Source organism: Gymnoscopelus microlampas (genome assembly GCF_963454915.1).
Source record: "Gymnoscopelus microlampas genome assembly, chromosome: 10".
Lineage (NCBI taxonomy): Eukaryota > Metazoa > Chordata > Actinopteri > Myctophiformes > Myctophidae > Gymnoscopelus > Gymnoscopelus microlampas.
Genome location: NC_139947.1, coordinates 35,129,449 through 35,146,196, shown reverse-complemented (window position 1 = coordinate 35,146,196; position 16,748 = coordinate 35,129,449). Strand labels below are relative to the sequence as shown.

General features: G+C 41.3%; 2 protein-coding genes across 5 annotated transcripts in view; both read right to left on the bottom strand.

The window, feature by feature from the left end:
• Positions 1–335: 335 nt before the first annotated feature.
• On the bottom strand, positions 336–12,411 carry galnt6 (UDP-N-acetyl-alpha-D-galactosamine:polypeptide N-acetylgalactosaminyltransferase 6 (GalNAc-T6)). Of its 3 annotated transcripts, none has more exons than XM_084069346.1 (12): positions 12,271–12,411; positions 10,377–10,564; positions 9,727–10,226; positions 8,153–8,325; positions 6,714–6,863; positions 5,226–5,460; positions 4,926–5,043; positions 4,435–4,635; positions 2,445–2,576; positions 2,232–2,333; positions 1,322–1,480; positions 336–940 (listed from the first exon to the last, which is right to left on the bottom strand). In XM_084069346.1, exons 3-12 carry the CDS (start codon positions 10,197–10,199, stop codon positions 827–829), a joined length of 1,857 nt encoding a protein of 618 aa, XP_083925472.1. In that variant the 5' UTR covers positions 10,200–10,226; positions 10,377–10,564; positions 12,271–12,411; the 3' UTR covers positions 336–826. The 3 variants fall into 3 exon arrangements, with proteins under 3 accessions (XP_083925472.1, XP_083925474.1, XP_083925473.1); XM_084069348.1 differs by having other exon boundaries at positions 10,381–10,564; XM_084069347.1 differs by lacking the exon at positions 10,377–10,564.
• A 1,441-nt stretch (positions 12,412–13,852) lies between these two features.
• The window catches only part of adcy6b (adenylate cyclase 6b), a 51,183-nt gene continuing 48,287 nt past the window's right edge, over positions 13,853–16,748 (bottom strand). For both annotated transcript variants that reach the window (XM_084070455.1, XM_084070456.1), the window contains exon 24: positions 13,853–16,412. In XM_084070455.1, the coding sequence (XP_083926581.1) occupies positions 16,284–16,412 (129 nt within the window). In that variant the 3' untranslated portion in view covers positions 13,853–16,283. The remainder of the gene's footprint in view (positions 16,413–16,748) is intronic.

Below are 16,748 nucleotides of genomic sequence, written 5' to 3'. Positions count from 1 at the left end.
TTGTGAGCTTATACTATAGGCTATTTTTGGCAAAGGTATTTAGTGCAGAAAAACCTGGAGGGGGCCTTGTATAGAGCCCAGGGGAACTTCAGTCAACTAAGTACAGTATAGTGTTTAAGTGGTTAACTGACTCAAACCCTGAATGAAAAGCTATTGGTAGACATACTGTAGTGTACATAATACGGCATGATTATTGAGACACCTTTTGACACGCTTGACTACCATTACTGATGAATGGCAACCAACACTGACAACCAACTGACAATTTCAGAGATATTTTCCTTGGTAATACCCAAAAAACATTTTACTTTTATACAATGACCATTTCACTTCAGTAACAGTGCATAGCTTTTCTTTTTTAATTTAAAATTGACCCATCTCTCTTTGGCAATACATTCACATTTGAAATGTCACTATACATTATTTTACAGTCTTAGGAGACAATACACAGCCACTTGTTGCACATGGAAGGCACAGCTTTGTGATCATACTGTACATACAGTAGCAGCTCTGAACATTTCCCAGTTGTCCACGCCAGCCAGTTCTGGCTGTCAAATTCACATAGTCAACAGGAAGAAGCCGCAATGTTTCCACCATCTTTCCTGAGATTCTGTCATAAATAGGTTAAAAACCAGTCACAGGTTACCCTGAGCTGTTTTGCACAGATGGGTTCAGTTCCTCATCTGTTGTTCACACAGGTCAACCCAAAGTCCCAAAGCTCCACATCATGCAGTCCTATCGGCTGAAAGCAGAGCTCATGTCTTAGACCACTGTGTCAGAGGAGAGGAACAGGGAGTTGTTGGTCCCTGGTAGGCAGACTGGGTGGTCAGCTGAAGGACCAGTGCTGGTTGAGGTCAGCAGCATTACAGTCGTCCATCTGAATCTGGCCTCCTTTCAGCAGTAAACACTTTCCACTGCCGGGGTTCTTCAGAAGCTGCTCCTACAGGGCCAGACCAGAGAAACAGATAAGTGCCAGCGCTGCACAATGAATCATGTGCTAGCCTTTGTTTAGTTTTTCACGTCCATAATTGCCAATTGTACAATACTGGCTCAACTGCCATACTGAAATAGTTATTTTAATTTAAAGAGTGACTTTAGTCAAAACATTATTATAAGAAGCAAATGTAACACAATACAATTATACGTTCCCAAAATCACAGATCAGCATTTGTAATTAAATATTGTACAGAGTACAATATCTCACATTACCATTTTAGCCATAATCAATAATGACACTTTTAGAAATCACAAAAACAAATCCATCCATCCTTCACAATAGAAGCAGAGATATTGCATGAATCAGTGACCCAGTGCTCCATACCTCAGTAAAGGCCCACTCCTGTTGTGGTGACAAACTGGTACCCTTTCCCTTCAGCTGGCATTGCTCAATCTTCACCTGCTCCGACGGGGGCGCCGCATGGAGACACAACTGCTTTCCAATGTTGTGACGCAGCTCCTTGTGAGATGTGTATTCAAAGTACTGGAAGAGACAAACGCCTGATCAGACATTTTGCTTTAACTTCATACTCAGGGGGTGGGGGGTGTATTGATATTGTGTGACAGGCTCGACAGTTGGACAGACGACAGCCAGGTTTCGAGATAACAAAGTTCCTTTTATTTCACCAATAGCCAAACAGTGTCACATAAGCTGCTTGCCATGTTGTGGTACTAGATCTCAAGATCCTGCAGCTACGAACACATTTCACACAGGAGAGCAGATGGTTCTCTTCTGTCCGGACAGTGGCTCTGCCTGAATGCTGTTTTTTTAGATGACTGATTTATCCTGTCGGGCCTCGATTTCCTCGATTGATAGATACGTTTTTCCTTTTATGGCTCACTGCCGTGTTGGTGTGCAAGCAGATCTAAGCAGGTGGAGCTGGGGAGTCGGTGTGTGCATTAAAACTGACGACACAAGGCAGCAGCAACTAGGTATGTGTAAGCCAAATAACTCTTGACATTAGGGTGTGTAAATCATGATTGGTCCACTCATAAATGTGCGCTATTGCTTGGTCCAATCAGTTTAAGCCAGGTAGAGTTTCCTGACTAAACTTGCATTGCTCATTAAATGAGCCTAATTACACCTACTAATAAAAAGTACATTTTGCTTGTTATTAGGTGACATATAGTCATTTGTCTACTTCATTTTATTTTTTTATAATTTAGGCTAATAAACATTGTAATTCAAGAAACGTTCACATAGAAGAAGAGTTTGACATTAAGTGTACCTGTACCTGGTTTCCTCCCATGTTGTGACACTGGTACATGATCAATGGTTTGCCTCCCTGATTGTTCTCGCCCACATCCAAACAGGTTTGAGACGCTGAGTTCTTAATCTGTGCATTGAGCATTCACACAAACAATGAGTGATGACATTGCTGCCTGCATACAGCACCATAAGGAAAAACTGAATAGAATTCATTAAGGAAAAGGTGAACATGTCTTACGGCTCCAAATTTAGCAGGAGACAGGTCTGGAACAAAGGCCTCTGGGTAAATTGTGTTGAGAAACCAGGTGAAGTTTTTACACTGCAACCTCTCTCTCAGTTGTAGACGTTCGGAGATGTCACCATACTGTTTCTGTAAAACACAAAAGAAAGTACTTTAAGCTCTCAAGAACCTGGGACTTGTAATTCTGGACAAACTACTACATAAAAGACAAAATGCTGTCATGAAACCTTTGCTGCCTGGTGTATTACTTAAATTAAAATCTCAATTGTACAAACTAAACACTAAAACTAAATTTAGCAGGGCTATGTGGCATTCTATATATAGCATTCTAGGTTAGTGGTCCCTGTACTATTCCAAGCATAAATTGTGTTCCCCATATGGCCCTGTACAAACATAATTGATACAAGGTATTAACAATCCGCATACTTTATCAAAAGCTCTTCCCCCATCGCCCTGCGCCTTTTCATACATGTGCACAATGCCAAAACAATGTAATCACATGCACCACACAGACACAATGATGGGAGGCAGGGTTTTGAGATTTGTGCCCCACCTTCTATTACTTTTTTTCTTTGCTTTTTTACCCCCTTTTTCTCCCTCTCCAATTTAGTCGTTATGCCAATTGATTTCCCCCAAACACATTTCTGTGTTGTCACTGCTGTATCCTCACTGCCAGTGAGGAGCCCTCACCGGGAGGACGTAAAGCCTTCATCCTACTCCTCCCGCCAAACACTCCCTGCTGTCAGGTATCATCCCAGCCCGTAAGATTACTTGCAGTGACAATTATCACCCTCCCCGCCCGGCTTCCCTCGCCCGAACACGGGCCAATTGTGTTCGTGTAGACGCTCGACAAAGCCGGATGCACCACGGTGGATTCGAACCCACAACCTCCGCGGTGGTGGGCAGGCACTTTACCACTGCGCCCACCCGAGCGTGCACCCCTTTCTAGTTCTTGTTGTAACATGTTGGGTTCCTTTTTATTTTCACTTCCTGATTATTATTATTATTATTATTAAATGCTTTACTTTAACACATTTCACCTCCAACGACGGTGGTGGACGGGGTGATGTTTTTTCCCCATTTGTTTGTCTGTTAACAGGATCCAAAAGTTATAATCGAATGTGAACAAAGCTTTGTTTAACCCATTAAAACCGGAAACCGGTGTCATTTTAGATTTTAGCGTTGGCTATTCAAAAATAGCAGATATACAAGCTCACAGTAAGTCACTTCGTGCCTTGCTGCAAGCTTGTACACCTGCTATTTTTGCTATTCTTGAAAGTGTAAGAACTACTGATTTAGAAGGCATTTGTAGAATCGGCCTCAAGTCTTACAGGAGTAGTTCACCCAAAAAATTGCTTATTTTCTATCTAATCAAGTACACACCCCAAGAAGTCATTTTTTGGGTGAACTACTCCTTTTAACTTTTCACACCAATTGGTCCAAGGGGGTGTGGCAACAGGCATGGCTTCACATTAATAGGCATGTAGCTCCAGAACAGTCTCGCAACACCATGAACGTTAGTGGACATTTTAGTCATCAGGCAAGGAAGAACTGATTCACTTATTACACAAATTGGGCAAAGGAGGGTGTGAGAGTGGGCATGGATTCTCATAAAAAGCCATAGAACTCCAGAATGGAAACACCATAGAGCTGCAACTATCGATTATTTTGTTAGCAATTACTTTTCTGATTAATCAAATAATCAAGAAGCAGGTTTGAATTTCTTTTTATGATGAAATGTTGTGAACCTAACAGCAGATATACAGTAAAAGGTAAACCCTACCCTATTGATCAAAACAAACCAAATGGGGGTGCTGGAGAGCATTTTCAGCCACTGAACAAATACAGTGCGAGTATGGTAGAGTTGATGGAGTTATGTACTCTCCCAGTGTAATCTTTCTAGTTTCTTTTGAAACTGTGGTTTGGCAAGTGCTACAGTGTAACCTAATTATTATTTTTATCATTACTATTAACTCTGACTACTGACCTCACTGGCCATCTTTGCAGCATTCTTGTTGCGGCGGTAGAAGATATTCTTATAGTCATCCATCCAGACCTCAGCCAGCCGCACCTGGTTGCGGGTGATGACCTCTGTGCCCTTGGGGAAGGTGTGGGGGCTCTTGGTACGGAAGACATGACCCACCACAGAACAAGGAAGTATTTCTAACTGACCCCCACATTGCCACACCTGAGGATGAGATAGGCAAAGACAACAATGATGAGATGACAAGACTAAACTAAAACTAAAAATATGTATTACTTTACAGTATATCTATTAATCACTGATGCCATAGTTTCATGGACTGACTGGATTGTAGAACTGTAAAAAAATAAAAAATAATAATAACTATGCTATGATGTGAAATTATGTGTTTCTGTATATTTTTTATATGGCTCCATAGGCACATTCCTAGCAATATTGATTAATCTGACACTAAATAGAATCTTGACCATGAGAGTGCAGAAAGTGAGACTGACCCTAAATGACATCTCCACATTCTCTCCACCCCAGATCTCCATCTTGTCGTCATAGGTTCCAATGTGTTCAAAATACTTCTTGGAGATGGAAAAGAGACCACCAGCGAAGGCAGGTGTTCTGAGAAGAGAAAAGCATCAGACATTAAAAGATTTTTAAAAAAAGATAATTTTAACGAGGGGGAACGACATCAGGCACAGGTCACGAGTTCAACCAAAATTGTGGTCTGTGCACCTAAAACAGCCCAAGTCACGTTTGCGAATTTGAGAATTCCACAATGACAAACCCCCTTCTTAACTTACTTGACAGGGTAGGTTTCATCCTTGCGTTTCTTCTTCTCATCATCAGGGATCGCCTCCCACCCAAAGGTCAGACTCCAGTCAAAGTTGCCACGGTTGTAGGCATGGCCGTTGACCGCAGGCTTGTTGAATTGAAAGTTGTTGAGGTCGATAGTGGTGATCTCTGGACTGACCACTGCAGTGGGCTCTTCCACGATACGAGCCAGCAGGGGCTCCAGCCAGCCATGGAAACACTCACCTAGGGGGGAAGAGGAACATACATGACTTCATATCTTCTAACCCTAAATTCATATCAAGTTTAGAGACTGTGAAAACGGGTGTGCTACCAATCTCAAAGTTTGCCTCTGGTGCAAGGCCAACAATTTGCATTACTTGCCACCTGATTTTATGAATACTAGTAGAATACCCATTGTCAGAATACTTAGGGTAGTACCCGTTATCAGAGAACTTTGATGCTAGCCTATGACGTGAGTGTGGCGTCAGGCATCTCCATGTCTGACACACACACACACACACACACACACACACACACACACACACACACACACACACACACACACACACACACACACACACACACACACACACACACACACACACACACACACACACACACACACACACACACACACACACAATAGATATTTGGTAAGTCATTTGTTCATCGTTATCTAGAAGGATGTGAGACTTGTAGAGCAAGGTCATAGAATATGTCTGTGCAGACAGGCTTGTTGGACTTCAATTGATTTAGTCGATTGTTGATTCATTGAATTGATTAATTAAAAGACCTTATCCACCGAGTATCTGAGGTAAGAGAAATGAGAGCAGGTAAAATGTCTTAAAGCTGAGGGACAATATAATATATGCTGTTTTCGTACAGTATCTGTTAACCCATTAAGACCTGTTTTTTGAATAGATTTTTTTTTAAGGAAAACGTTCCTCTTCTACCCCGGATTTGAACCCGGTTTTCTGCGTAAGTGCTTAGATTTTTATTTGAGCTAATGGAGCTGGCCTGCTTGCTCAGTGGATAAATTGAATCTTGACCATCAGGTCAAAATTCGTGACAGATCCTGTGTCTAGGTGAGACATGACCCTTGACACAATCTAAATGTCTCAATAGAAGAGCAGGGAGACAAAATACAACCACCCCAAATGTATATATAAGTTATATAATATTAACATACTCTACCATACAGATTGGACAAAATTAAATTTAAAAGGTGTTTTTAGAATCTGCCTCAGGTCTAAATGGATTAAACACGGAATTAGTTAAAATACTTTGAGACTATTAAATATATTTATATTACAAAATAAGTAATACCAGGTCAAATATATGCTCAGCGAATGCACCTATTGTTGCTAGATAAGCATTATGTTAAAACGTTTCCTATGAAAGTTCTCATATTCCCTGATATGTTTTTTCCACTGTCTAACCATAGATCTACAAAGAATATAAGATTGGCTTGTGTGTGCGTGTGTGTGTGTCCTCACAATGTGCATCCAGGAAGGTAAGGATTTCACCCTGAGCCACACTGGCCCCCAGCAGCCTGGCTGTAATGAGGCCCTTCCTCTCCGCCTGCCTCACCACGCGGACAATCTTATACTGACGAAGGAACTCCTCCAGTTGGCTCTTCAGGTGCTCTGCAGGGGAAAGAAGCATCATTAGCATGGAGGAAAAGGGGGTAAAAAAGAAGGACTGAAACAAGAAAAACAAGAAAAACAAACGATAAAGTTAGTATACCTCAAAAACAGAACTACAGTAAACTAAAAGAAACCGGAACAATGACCACACCTATTGGTTCGAAAGGTTAATCAGTAATGAATAACTTGTCTGATAACATTCTGCTACTGCTTTGCCCCCCCAGCTCTTGAACACTCACTGGTTGAAATTAATTACAGTTGATGTAGGCCAGGGTGTTGTAGAACTCATTGTGATACAGTATGCACCTCTATTTTGACAATTGTTCTGATTAATCATTCACAGCAGATCTGTTAAACTGTACTATTACATATAGCTAAACTATAACTGTTTGAAAATGCTTGCACAATTCCATTCCAGTGCTTTGTAACTTCCTCAGAAAGTATATACAGTACTGTAAAACACATTGTGTTGACACAGTATATGGTGAACACTAACATAAAAGTCAAATGAAGACCTGAGAACGTTTCAGGTTACAGTTACTCCGTTTCACATTTCTGACCGCAGAACAGACAGTAAGCACTAACTTCAATGAAAGAGAAAATTCATTTGTGTGTGTGTGTGTGTGTGTGTGTGTGTGTGTGTGTGTGTGTGTGTGTGTGTGTGTGTGTGTGTTCAGTGTACACACCGTGTTGCTGTATCCTGTGTGGGTGTTATTATTACTATATGTGTGAGTTGTGGTGGTGGTATGGGGCAGACTCATAACTGCTGTATCGTGTGAATGAATGGGGTTTGTAAAGTCTGTATTTTATGTGTGTGCTTGATTTGGGAACGATTATATAAAGAATATATATATATATATATTTGTGAATTTTAGCCCCGCTAGCGACAGAGTTCTAAGGATGGTGATGATGGTCCATCTGTCCATTCAACACTGCAGGTTGGAATGTCATGCCATTTTCTGTAGGGGTGCAACAGTTAATTGAACTAATCAATGTAATTGATTAGAAACAATTGTAGTAAAATAATTGATTTTGGGTGAACATTATTTAAAAAAAAATAGTAGATCTACTAGCTCTCAAGTTGTATGGCCAAGTATTGGTTATCAGAGAGAGCGTGTGTGTGTGTGTGTGTGTGTGTGTGTGTGTGTGTGTGTGTGTGTGTGTGTGTGTGTGTGTGTGTGTGTGTGTGTGTGTGTGTGTGTGTGTGTGTGTGTGTGTGTGTGTGTGTGTGTGTGTGTGTGTGTGTGTGTGTGTGTGTGTGTGTGTGCGCGCGCGTGCGTGTGTCCTACCAGCAACGCTAGCATCATCCACCAAGATGATCTCTGTAAGCAATGCAGCAGGGGATGTGTGCAGGACACTTAAGACCGTCCTGAGAAGGGTGGACCAGGCCTCATTGTGGAACACAATGATGACACTGGTGGTCGGTAGAGGAGGACAGCGCCGGAACTTGCGCTCCACACACCTGGAAAATAAATAAATAAAAGTCGAACTATGTCAAAATACTCGCACACATTATGGGGAGAAATTACACACATCCTTTGGCAGGTGTTGGGTTGGGGAATACTGTACCATGAATAAAGAACAAAGAACCAGTGCACGTTAATGCTACAACACCTTGTACTGGATGATGTTTTGAACCTGGTGGCTCTTCATCAATGATGATGTCGTCCAGCAAACAAGTGTTAACACAGTGTGCTGGTACTTTGTTCTTTATTCTAAACACACACACACACACACACACACACACACACACACACACACACACACACACACACACACACACACACACACACACACACACACACACACACACACACACACACACACACACACACACACACACACACACACACACACACACACACACAAAACCGAAACAAATCTCACGACTGTAAAGTTTTGTTAGGCCAAACCCCAATCTGTGATTTGTAAAACAGCGTGAAAGGAGTCCTCCACACTAGCGCTGTGTTTCCTAAACAATTACTATAGCACAATATGTAGAATTATGTTTAGGTATTATCTCTCTAAACATACTGTATGTTCTTGTGGTTCTACATGAAGCCAACCAGTTGAAGAAATTGCAGATTGAGGCTTCAACCTTTGGTTTTAGGAAATATCTGAGACCATTAATGCTTTATGGAAGATACTTCTGGTTTGACCCATTCTTATACACTTCAATCCTATAAAAAAAATACTGAAATCCCCACCCACACACGCCCACACCCACACACACACACACACACACACACACACACACACACACACAGAAAAAGTCTTCCAGCCAGCTACTACAGTACGTAATAATAGCCAACCATTGTTTGCATTAGGCTTATGGGTGGCAGGCTCTCAATTTTAGACAAATAAAGCACAGCCCTAAGCATACACTAGTAAACAATTCTTCCATGAAGAAAAGCAATTGAAAAGCTTTTCACAAAACAAATGACTGTCAAGGGCATTAAACTGTGACACGTCTCACTACTTGGGAGATAAAGGAAAATTAACAGTAGGGTAAGTTTCAAATGTCCCAGATAAGCTTACATCCTGATCAGGAGAGCTCGGAGTAAGATACTGTAGCCATCTATATTCCTATATTATCTACAACACTGATAAAAACCTATACGTCTGATCCTGTTTTACCATTTTCGTAATTCATTTAGGTTCTGTTCCATTTCCGTGGCAATGTTCAGATCATAATATTGAGATTGAAATGCTTTCTGCAAGTATAACCTTGACTGAGAATTTGGTTATTATCTGAAGTATGTAAATGCCCTTAACAGTAAAAAAGAAAAAGAAAAAAAGAACAAAACAGCGCTAGCCTCAACTATCGACCACTCAAGATAATTCTAGGAATGTCCTCTCTTACTCTGGAGGCCGGGTGTCCTCGCCAAGGCTGCGGCTCAGGGAGATGCGATCACTGGCGAACTGGTTGAAACAGTGTCTGGTCATGCCCTCTTCTTTCTCCTTCTCCTCCTCTGGGGTCAAATGTTCCTTGTTATACGCCTTGCCGTCGGCGCCAGGGCCCTGGGCATCCTGTGGGGGCCTCTCCAGGGCAGGCTTTAGCTCAGCCTGGCTGTAGAACCCAAAGGGGCAGTGAACGTTTTCGGTGGGGTTCTCCTCTGGAGACGGGGGAGCTGGCGGCTTGATCTGGAAGCCCATGGCGTCCCGCACCATGACAATTACCTGGTCCTTCTTGACCACCAGCTCCTGGAACCAGGGGTCCCCTGCAGGCTGTTCGCCCACATCCCTCTGAAGAGCCACCAGGGCCACCATGAACAGAGTCCCTCCCAGGAGAACCAGCTTCAGCAGGGAGAAACGCCGGCGCAGGAAGAACCGCATGGCGCTGGATGGATGTCACACTCCAACCTAGATAGATAACGTGGTACAAATAAAACAATTAAACTAAAACAACCTGGTCATGATGTAATAGGGCATGTCACCCTCAGGGTTGTAGTCAAGGTTTGAAAAATGCTCTCTCTTTTAAACAATCCAATCCAAATCCCATGTAAATCTTACTTGCCTTGATCCGTCCAAACAGCAGATGATTCCTTTGATTAACACAACACACTCTGAAGAAATCCTTTAAATCTCCTCTTGTTTATCTTCAAGTGTCATAGCAGCCGGGCTGCCTAACCCGCAGTCCTCCTATGCTCCTCCTATTCTCTCTCTCTCTCTCTCTCTGTGGAGTCCCAAAGGGCAGACAGCTAGGGAGAGGGCAGGGACAAGTAGAGAGTGAACAAACAAGAGCACACCTTCTGGCAAATACCTGAAGCCACATGCCCCCAGGTACCCAGCCCTCCAGGAACCACGTGGCAACAGGTAGTACTGGTCAGGTGGCTCAATGTACAACTCCCACACCGGTTACTGATTGACACGTGACGTCTCCCAGAAACACCTGTTAGCACACGTATCCATACCACAGCAACAAAGACTGTCCCCTACCAGGAAATATGTCAGCTATAACCTGTAGGGCTACTTTATTCTGTTCCGACACAATAGGGAAACATTTCCCTGGCATGGTATGTGGAATGGGATATCATTCTATTGAGGGCACCCTCAAAGTCCTTAGTTGATCACTGTTCATACTAGAGTCACTCTTACTAGGTCATAATTAATTCACTCTGGTCTCAAACCAGCCTCATTCATATTTGATTCAAGGAGACACTCTTTTAGTGACGGACAGTGACAGGCGGTGGTGACTGCAACCCACCTCTTTGTCCTAGTGGAATGACATATGTCTACCTGGACAACCAGTTTGTCAAGTTTGCTGTCAACACAGGACATGAAAATGTGGTGGAAAAGAAAAGAAAGGGCGGTGGAACTGGAAAGATAAAACTTCCATTCATGCCCATTCATGCCCAACATTAACATTTTAAATGTATGTATGCTAATAAAGTGACACGCCCCACCATAAGATGTGATGCTTGTCACATAGTTTACACATCAAGGTTTATCAAGGTAATTGATATAAGAGATACAAAATAAATAGCAACGTTTATGTTTACGTTTATTAAAGGATCCCCATTAGAGACACATGAATGAGCCTCTAGTCTTCCTGGGGTCCTGATATTTCAGCATAGAACTAATACTAATTGTAATAATAATAAAACTATAGTATCTAATTCATACTATAGTAATCATGTATATCTCACATAATATTCCAAACCTTATTGTCAAGTTACCGTAATTATAAAAATAAAAAAAACTATTTAAAGGTAGGGTAAGAGATATTTTGTGGGATTTTTTTCCTTTTTGTTAAAAAAGGTCACAGGGGTCTCTCCAGCTCGTTAAACAGAATATAGTAAATGTTCATGTAGGTGACAAAGTTTAAGCCAATCAGGAGAGAGCACTGAAAATGTATTTTCTGTTTAATCAAGAGGTGGAGAGACATGGGAGACTCCTTTTACTGAACAAACAGAACACTCTATAGCAATGAGTACTATCAGAATATAGAGCTATTTAACACTTATTTTAACAAAAGCAAATCACTTAACCTACCTTTAACAACGCCCCAAACATAGGCTAAAACCAGTCTGTACGTTTAACACAGACAGAGCAGAGCGTTCAGTTGAGCGTCATGGGTGTCGTGCCAAAAAGAACCAGGAAGGTTGACAACATATCAGGAAGTTATTAAATCCATACAGCGCATCATTACATAATCCCACTAAAACCTATGACTATAACAGACATGATTGTTGAATATATATTTGTTTAAGCGGTGTACATGTGCTTAATTAAGTCTAATTTTACCAACATAGTATAGAATAGATTAAGTAGAACTAATAAGTCAATCTGAAACAATATGACAGCGCATCCGTGTCATCATCCGCGCCACCCGGGGCAATAAAGTGTGTATTTTACTACAAATGGTTGTATTTGCACTGGCAGGCTCACACACACACCAACTTACCTCAAATAACTCCCGATATTTGATGACGAGATCTAATTGCTCCAGGGTTTATTGAGAATCAAGCATTCACTTCTATAGCGTCTTGAAGTCGTTCTGAATGTGAGTGAGAGCTCTGTACGGATGAGACACTTCTCCTCTACGTACAACAGGTGCCATGCCGTTCACATGATTAGATGGATGGAGTCCCCCTGGTGGCCATCTGGAGGATGATGCTGAAGCGCTGTGTCTCAACCAGTGGTCCACGGACCACTAGTGGTCGGTCCGTCCATCCATCCATCCATCCATCCATGGAATAATTACAGTGGTCCATGGAAAAATGTGGTGGAAGAAGTACTCAATTTATTTTTTTACTTAAGTAAAAGTAGGCTATCAATACTGCAATGAAGAAATACTCTGTACAAGTAGTCCAGAATTCAAAATTTACTTGAGTAAGTAAAAAAGTATTGGTATCAAAATGTACCAAGTACCAAAAGTAGAAAGAACTCATATGCAGAATGTCCCATTTCACAAGTGTTCAAATCTCAAAACATTCAAAGAATCTTTAGAAAATAACAGATATTCTATAATCTCACAATGCGTCACGATGGATGCATTGAGCGCTTGTAGATCGGCTATTTTCAAATGGCCAAATGATGTATATAGGGCTGGGTAGGCTAATGTATGTTTTGTAAAAATAATAAAAATCTACAAAGTAACTAACTAGTGACTTAAGTTTTCAAAACATTGTAGTAGAGTAAAAGTATATTTACCTCTGAGATGTAGTGGAGTAGAAGTAAAAGTACTGTAAATTGGAAATACTCCAGTAAAGTAGAAAATACCTCAGAATTGTACATAAGTACAGTACTTGAGTAAATGTAATTAGTTACTTTACACCACTGCAAATATATATATATATATTGTACTTTTGTTAAATGCATCAATTTCTTTTTTTATATGCTTCATAAGTATCACATTTAAGAAACTTTTTGTGAACTGGCTACTTAAGCTTGATATAAAGGTACTTGTTGATATACATGGTACTGACAATAGATCTACAAGCTTATTGTGAGCCTGTATATCGTCTATTTTCGGTATGCTGCTGGATTTAACATTGTTAAATATTAATCTTTTTAAAATATATAAATGACTGTGATATGCATTCTTACAAAATCTATTGTAGCCTATACATATAACTGTTGGGAGGTGGAGTTGGGGGGAAAAATATGCTAGTGGTCCAGAGCTCAGAAAAGGTTGAGAACCACTGCTGGAAAGTCAATGTAAAGCACAAGGTAGCCATGGTTCACATGACGCTTGTATACAGTCATGTTTCAGGGCTAAACACAAGGCAGCATATATCCTGCATTTACATTTACTGTACTTCCCAAGAGATGACAGAGGATAGGCCTATATTCCTCCTATCATGGTAATTATGCACAGAATTCATATAGTTTAATTAATGTTCAGCATTGAGTGCGGTTAAGTTAACATACCCGTTACCTCAACAGAAATCCATTATTCATGCAAAAGCAATTAAATACTCTCTCCAGTATCACCGTCATGAAACCGTACACTCATTTATTCAGAAAATGGAGAAGCACTCTGGCTCTGGCTTAGTAGTGTCTCCAGTTACTGCCACTGGTAGAAATCTTGATTGCAGACTGTTGATTGACGTGAAAATCAAATGCACATTATAAAAGAAAAATACGCAAGGTATGCTGTGTAACAATGTGTTAAGGACAGTTGATATGAGTAGATACATCAGGATTAATGCAAAACAGCCATTTATTGATTTTATTGTATCCAAGGGAAAAATCAAATCAGCAGAGTAAAGCCTAAGGTACTCACTGAATTTTGGCAAGCATCACCATCATACTGCAAAGCATAAATTAGGCTTAAGTCTTCTAATTCTGCCAATAGTCTTTTTAATGGACAGTGAAACAGTACTTTATTGTTGGCCTTTCATTTTGAAGACAGTAACAGACAATTAGCAGCCTGTGGGCCTCCTGAGTACGAGGCAGCATTTGGCTCAGGCTGAGAGAGAAAAGAGGCTAACAAATGAGCATAATTCCACCATGCTCCGCCATTTCTTCTATGTAGTGTCAAAGCAACAAAGGTCATCCAAATGTAAAAACACACACCTTAAAACACCTCAGCAAACCTGACACCAGATCAGTTTTGACCTCTATACTTCACATAATACAGTGATTCAGCCCCTCTGCCAGTGACATTGGCAATAAAATGAGTGGTTTTCTCCAACAGCAGTGTCATTAAGGGCATGGATGTTTTTACCTAAACTTACATTCATTAGATTAGCACTTCAAAAGACTAGTTTGGGTTGATACATGTGCCAGATCCTACCAAATACTATAAAATACTGATGTCTACTGTTGCCATTATTGGTGCAATAAGCACCTGGACCTTGGAATTGCATAACCTCAAGGCAATTGCTTGTGAACAGACAAATACTTTCTATAGAGTTTATCCTTGACCCAGTGTAAATTGGTACCACCTGGACAACCAGGTTATGCTCACATCTTGTAACACAATCCAGGAATAAAACAAAACAAAGATCAGGCTTTTAGTTAACCTAGGATGGAATGAAGAAAATCAGAATATCACAGTCCAATAAAAGGCATAGTACACATAATTCTTCCTCAATTAATCAACTGACAAATCAGACCGCAGTCTTGTTACAAATCAGGAATGGACACAACTCCAAAGTATAATATAAAACATGCCTTGCAGCAATCAGTTTGGCAAGAAAGCATTTGTCATACAGTTTCATAAAAACCTCACAGTGAAAGGTTATGCCCCCTCATATGACAAAGAACAGCATTTCTGTAAGCTCTCTCTCTTTCTCACTCACACACACACACACACACACACACACACACACACACACACACACACACACACACACACGCACACACGCACACACGCACACACGCACACACGCACACACGCACAAAGTGCGCACATACACGCACACAATTATAAAAATTCTCCTAACAGAAACAATCTTTATTTAGTACCATGGTACTAATGCAACTGTTTTCCTTCATTTCAAAAACTTCAGACATTTTTGCCTTGTACCAAAAATACATAGGCCAGGATTCGGAATCAACTAACTGTCAGGAGGGTGAAACAATAGAGGACCTGATAAGAACACATTAATCCTAGCCAAGACGGCTGTGTGTGTTTGTGTGTACGTTTGTTTTCCTTCATGAATATATCCAGTCCAAAACAAAAGAAGCGGTTGCACTGCATCAACGACAGTGAAGTTACCATGGCCTTTTGTTGTCAAAAGTGAAAAACTGATAATAATAATAATAATAATAATAAATAAAGATAGCTGTTCAGTCCTGCAGACATTTTCAAACATGATCGCCAGACGTGTCTAGTGGTGTATCATATCAAACATTTTGTTCTTTGGTCATCTTCATCATCTTTCTCCTTGCATATTCTCATATGTCCCGTAGTCTTGTTACAAGGTCGTCCCCAAAAGACAAAAAAACAAAACAAAACAAAACAAAACCTTCTGCAGAAATAAATAAATAATGAATCTGGATGACGTACTTGTACCGTACTGTAGCTTACAAACCTAACCAGTCACTTCCTTCTAAGGCAACTGATTTCTCAAGCAGCTTGGAGGGTGAGTGGGAGGGGGGCCTTCAAAGAACCTAGAACAAGCCTAGAACAAGCTTGAGTGGTGTGTGTGTGTGTGTGTGTGTGTGTGTGTGTGTGTGTGTGTGTGTGTGTGTGTGTGTGTGTGTGTGTGTGTGGTTGCGTGTGTATGTGTGTGTGTGTGTGTGTGTGTGTGTGCGTGCGCGCGGGCGCTCATCTGAGTACACAAGAGCACACAGACAGGCCAAGCGTGTCCCATCTCAGCCATGGTGTCTGTCCCCAGTGTGTTTTGCAGCGTGGTTCAGTGCTTGTCACTGAGCTGCGGACCGTCTCTGAAGCGTCTCCCTGGACTCTTCTTCTCAGTGCAGTGCGAGTCCCAATGCGGCCAGTTTGGTCGGCTGAGCTGTTCTTTAACTGCCCGGGGGGCCGCTTGTGAGGAAATAGGTGGTCATCTCTCCCTTGCCCTTCACTTTGACGAGGCCTCGACAGTCCAGCTGGTAGCCGCTGTTGACCAGCACGTGGTACAGGTCCGTGGTAACCTGGGTGAGGTCAAAGACATTTGATATCTAGGCCATGAAAGAGACACTCTTGTGCTTTACAATGACAGTGGGAAGTAATGTATTTGTCCAAGCTTGCTGCAAGACATGCAGGCTTTTCCTCTGTGTCAATGGACGACAAGGAATCTGTGACAGCTTGCATGAAAAGTGGTGTTTGAAATGTCAGTGCAAAATATATGTAGCAATTACACTTGATGTTAAGTGGTTGTGTACAGGCCTACCCATTCTATAGTGGCTAGCACCAGTCTGATCTGTAGCAACACAGTGAACAGCAGATGGCAGCACTGCTCTGATTTTCCAAGAAACCAATTCAGCCAT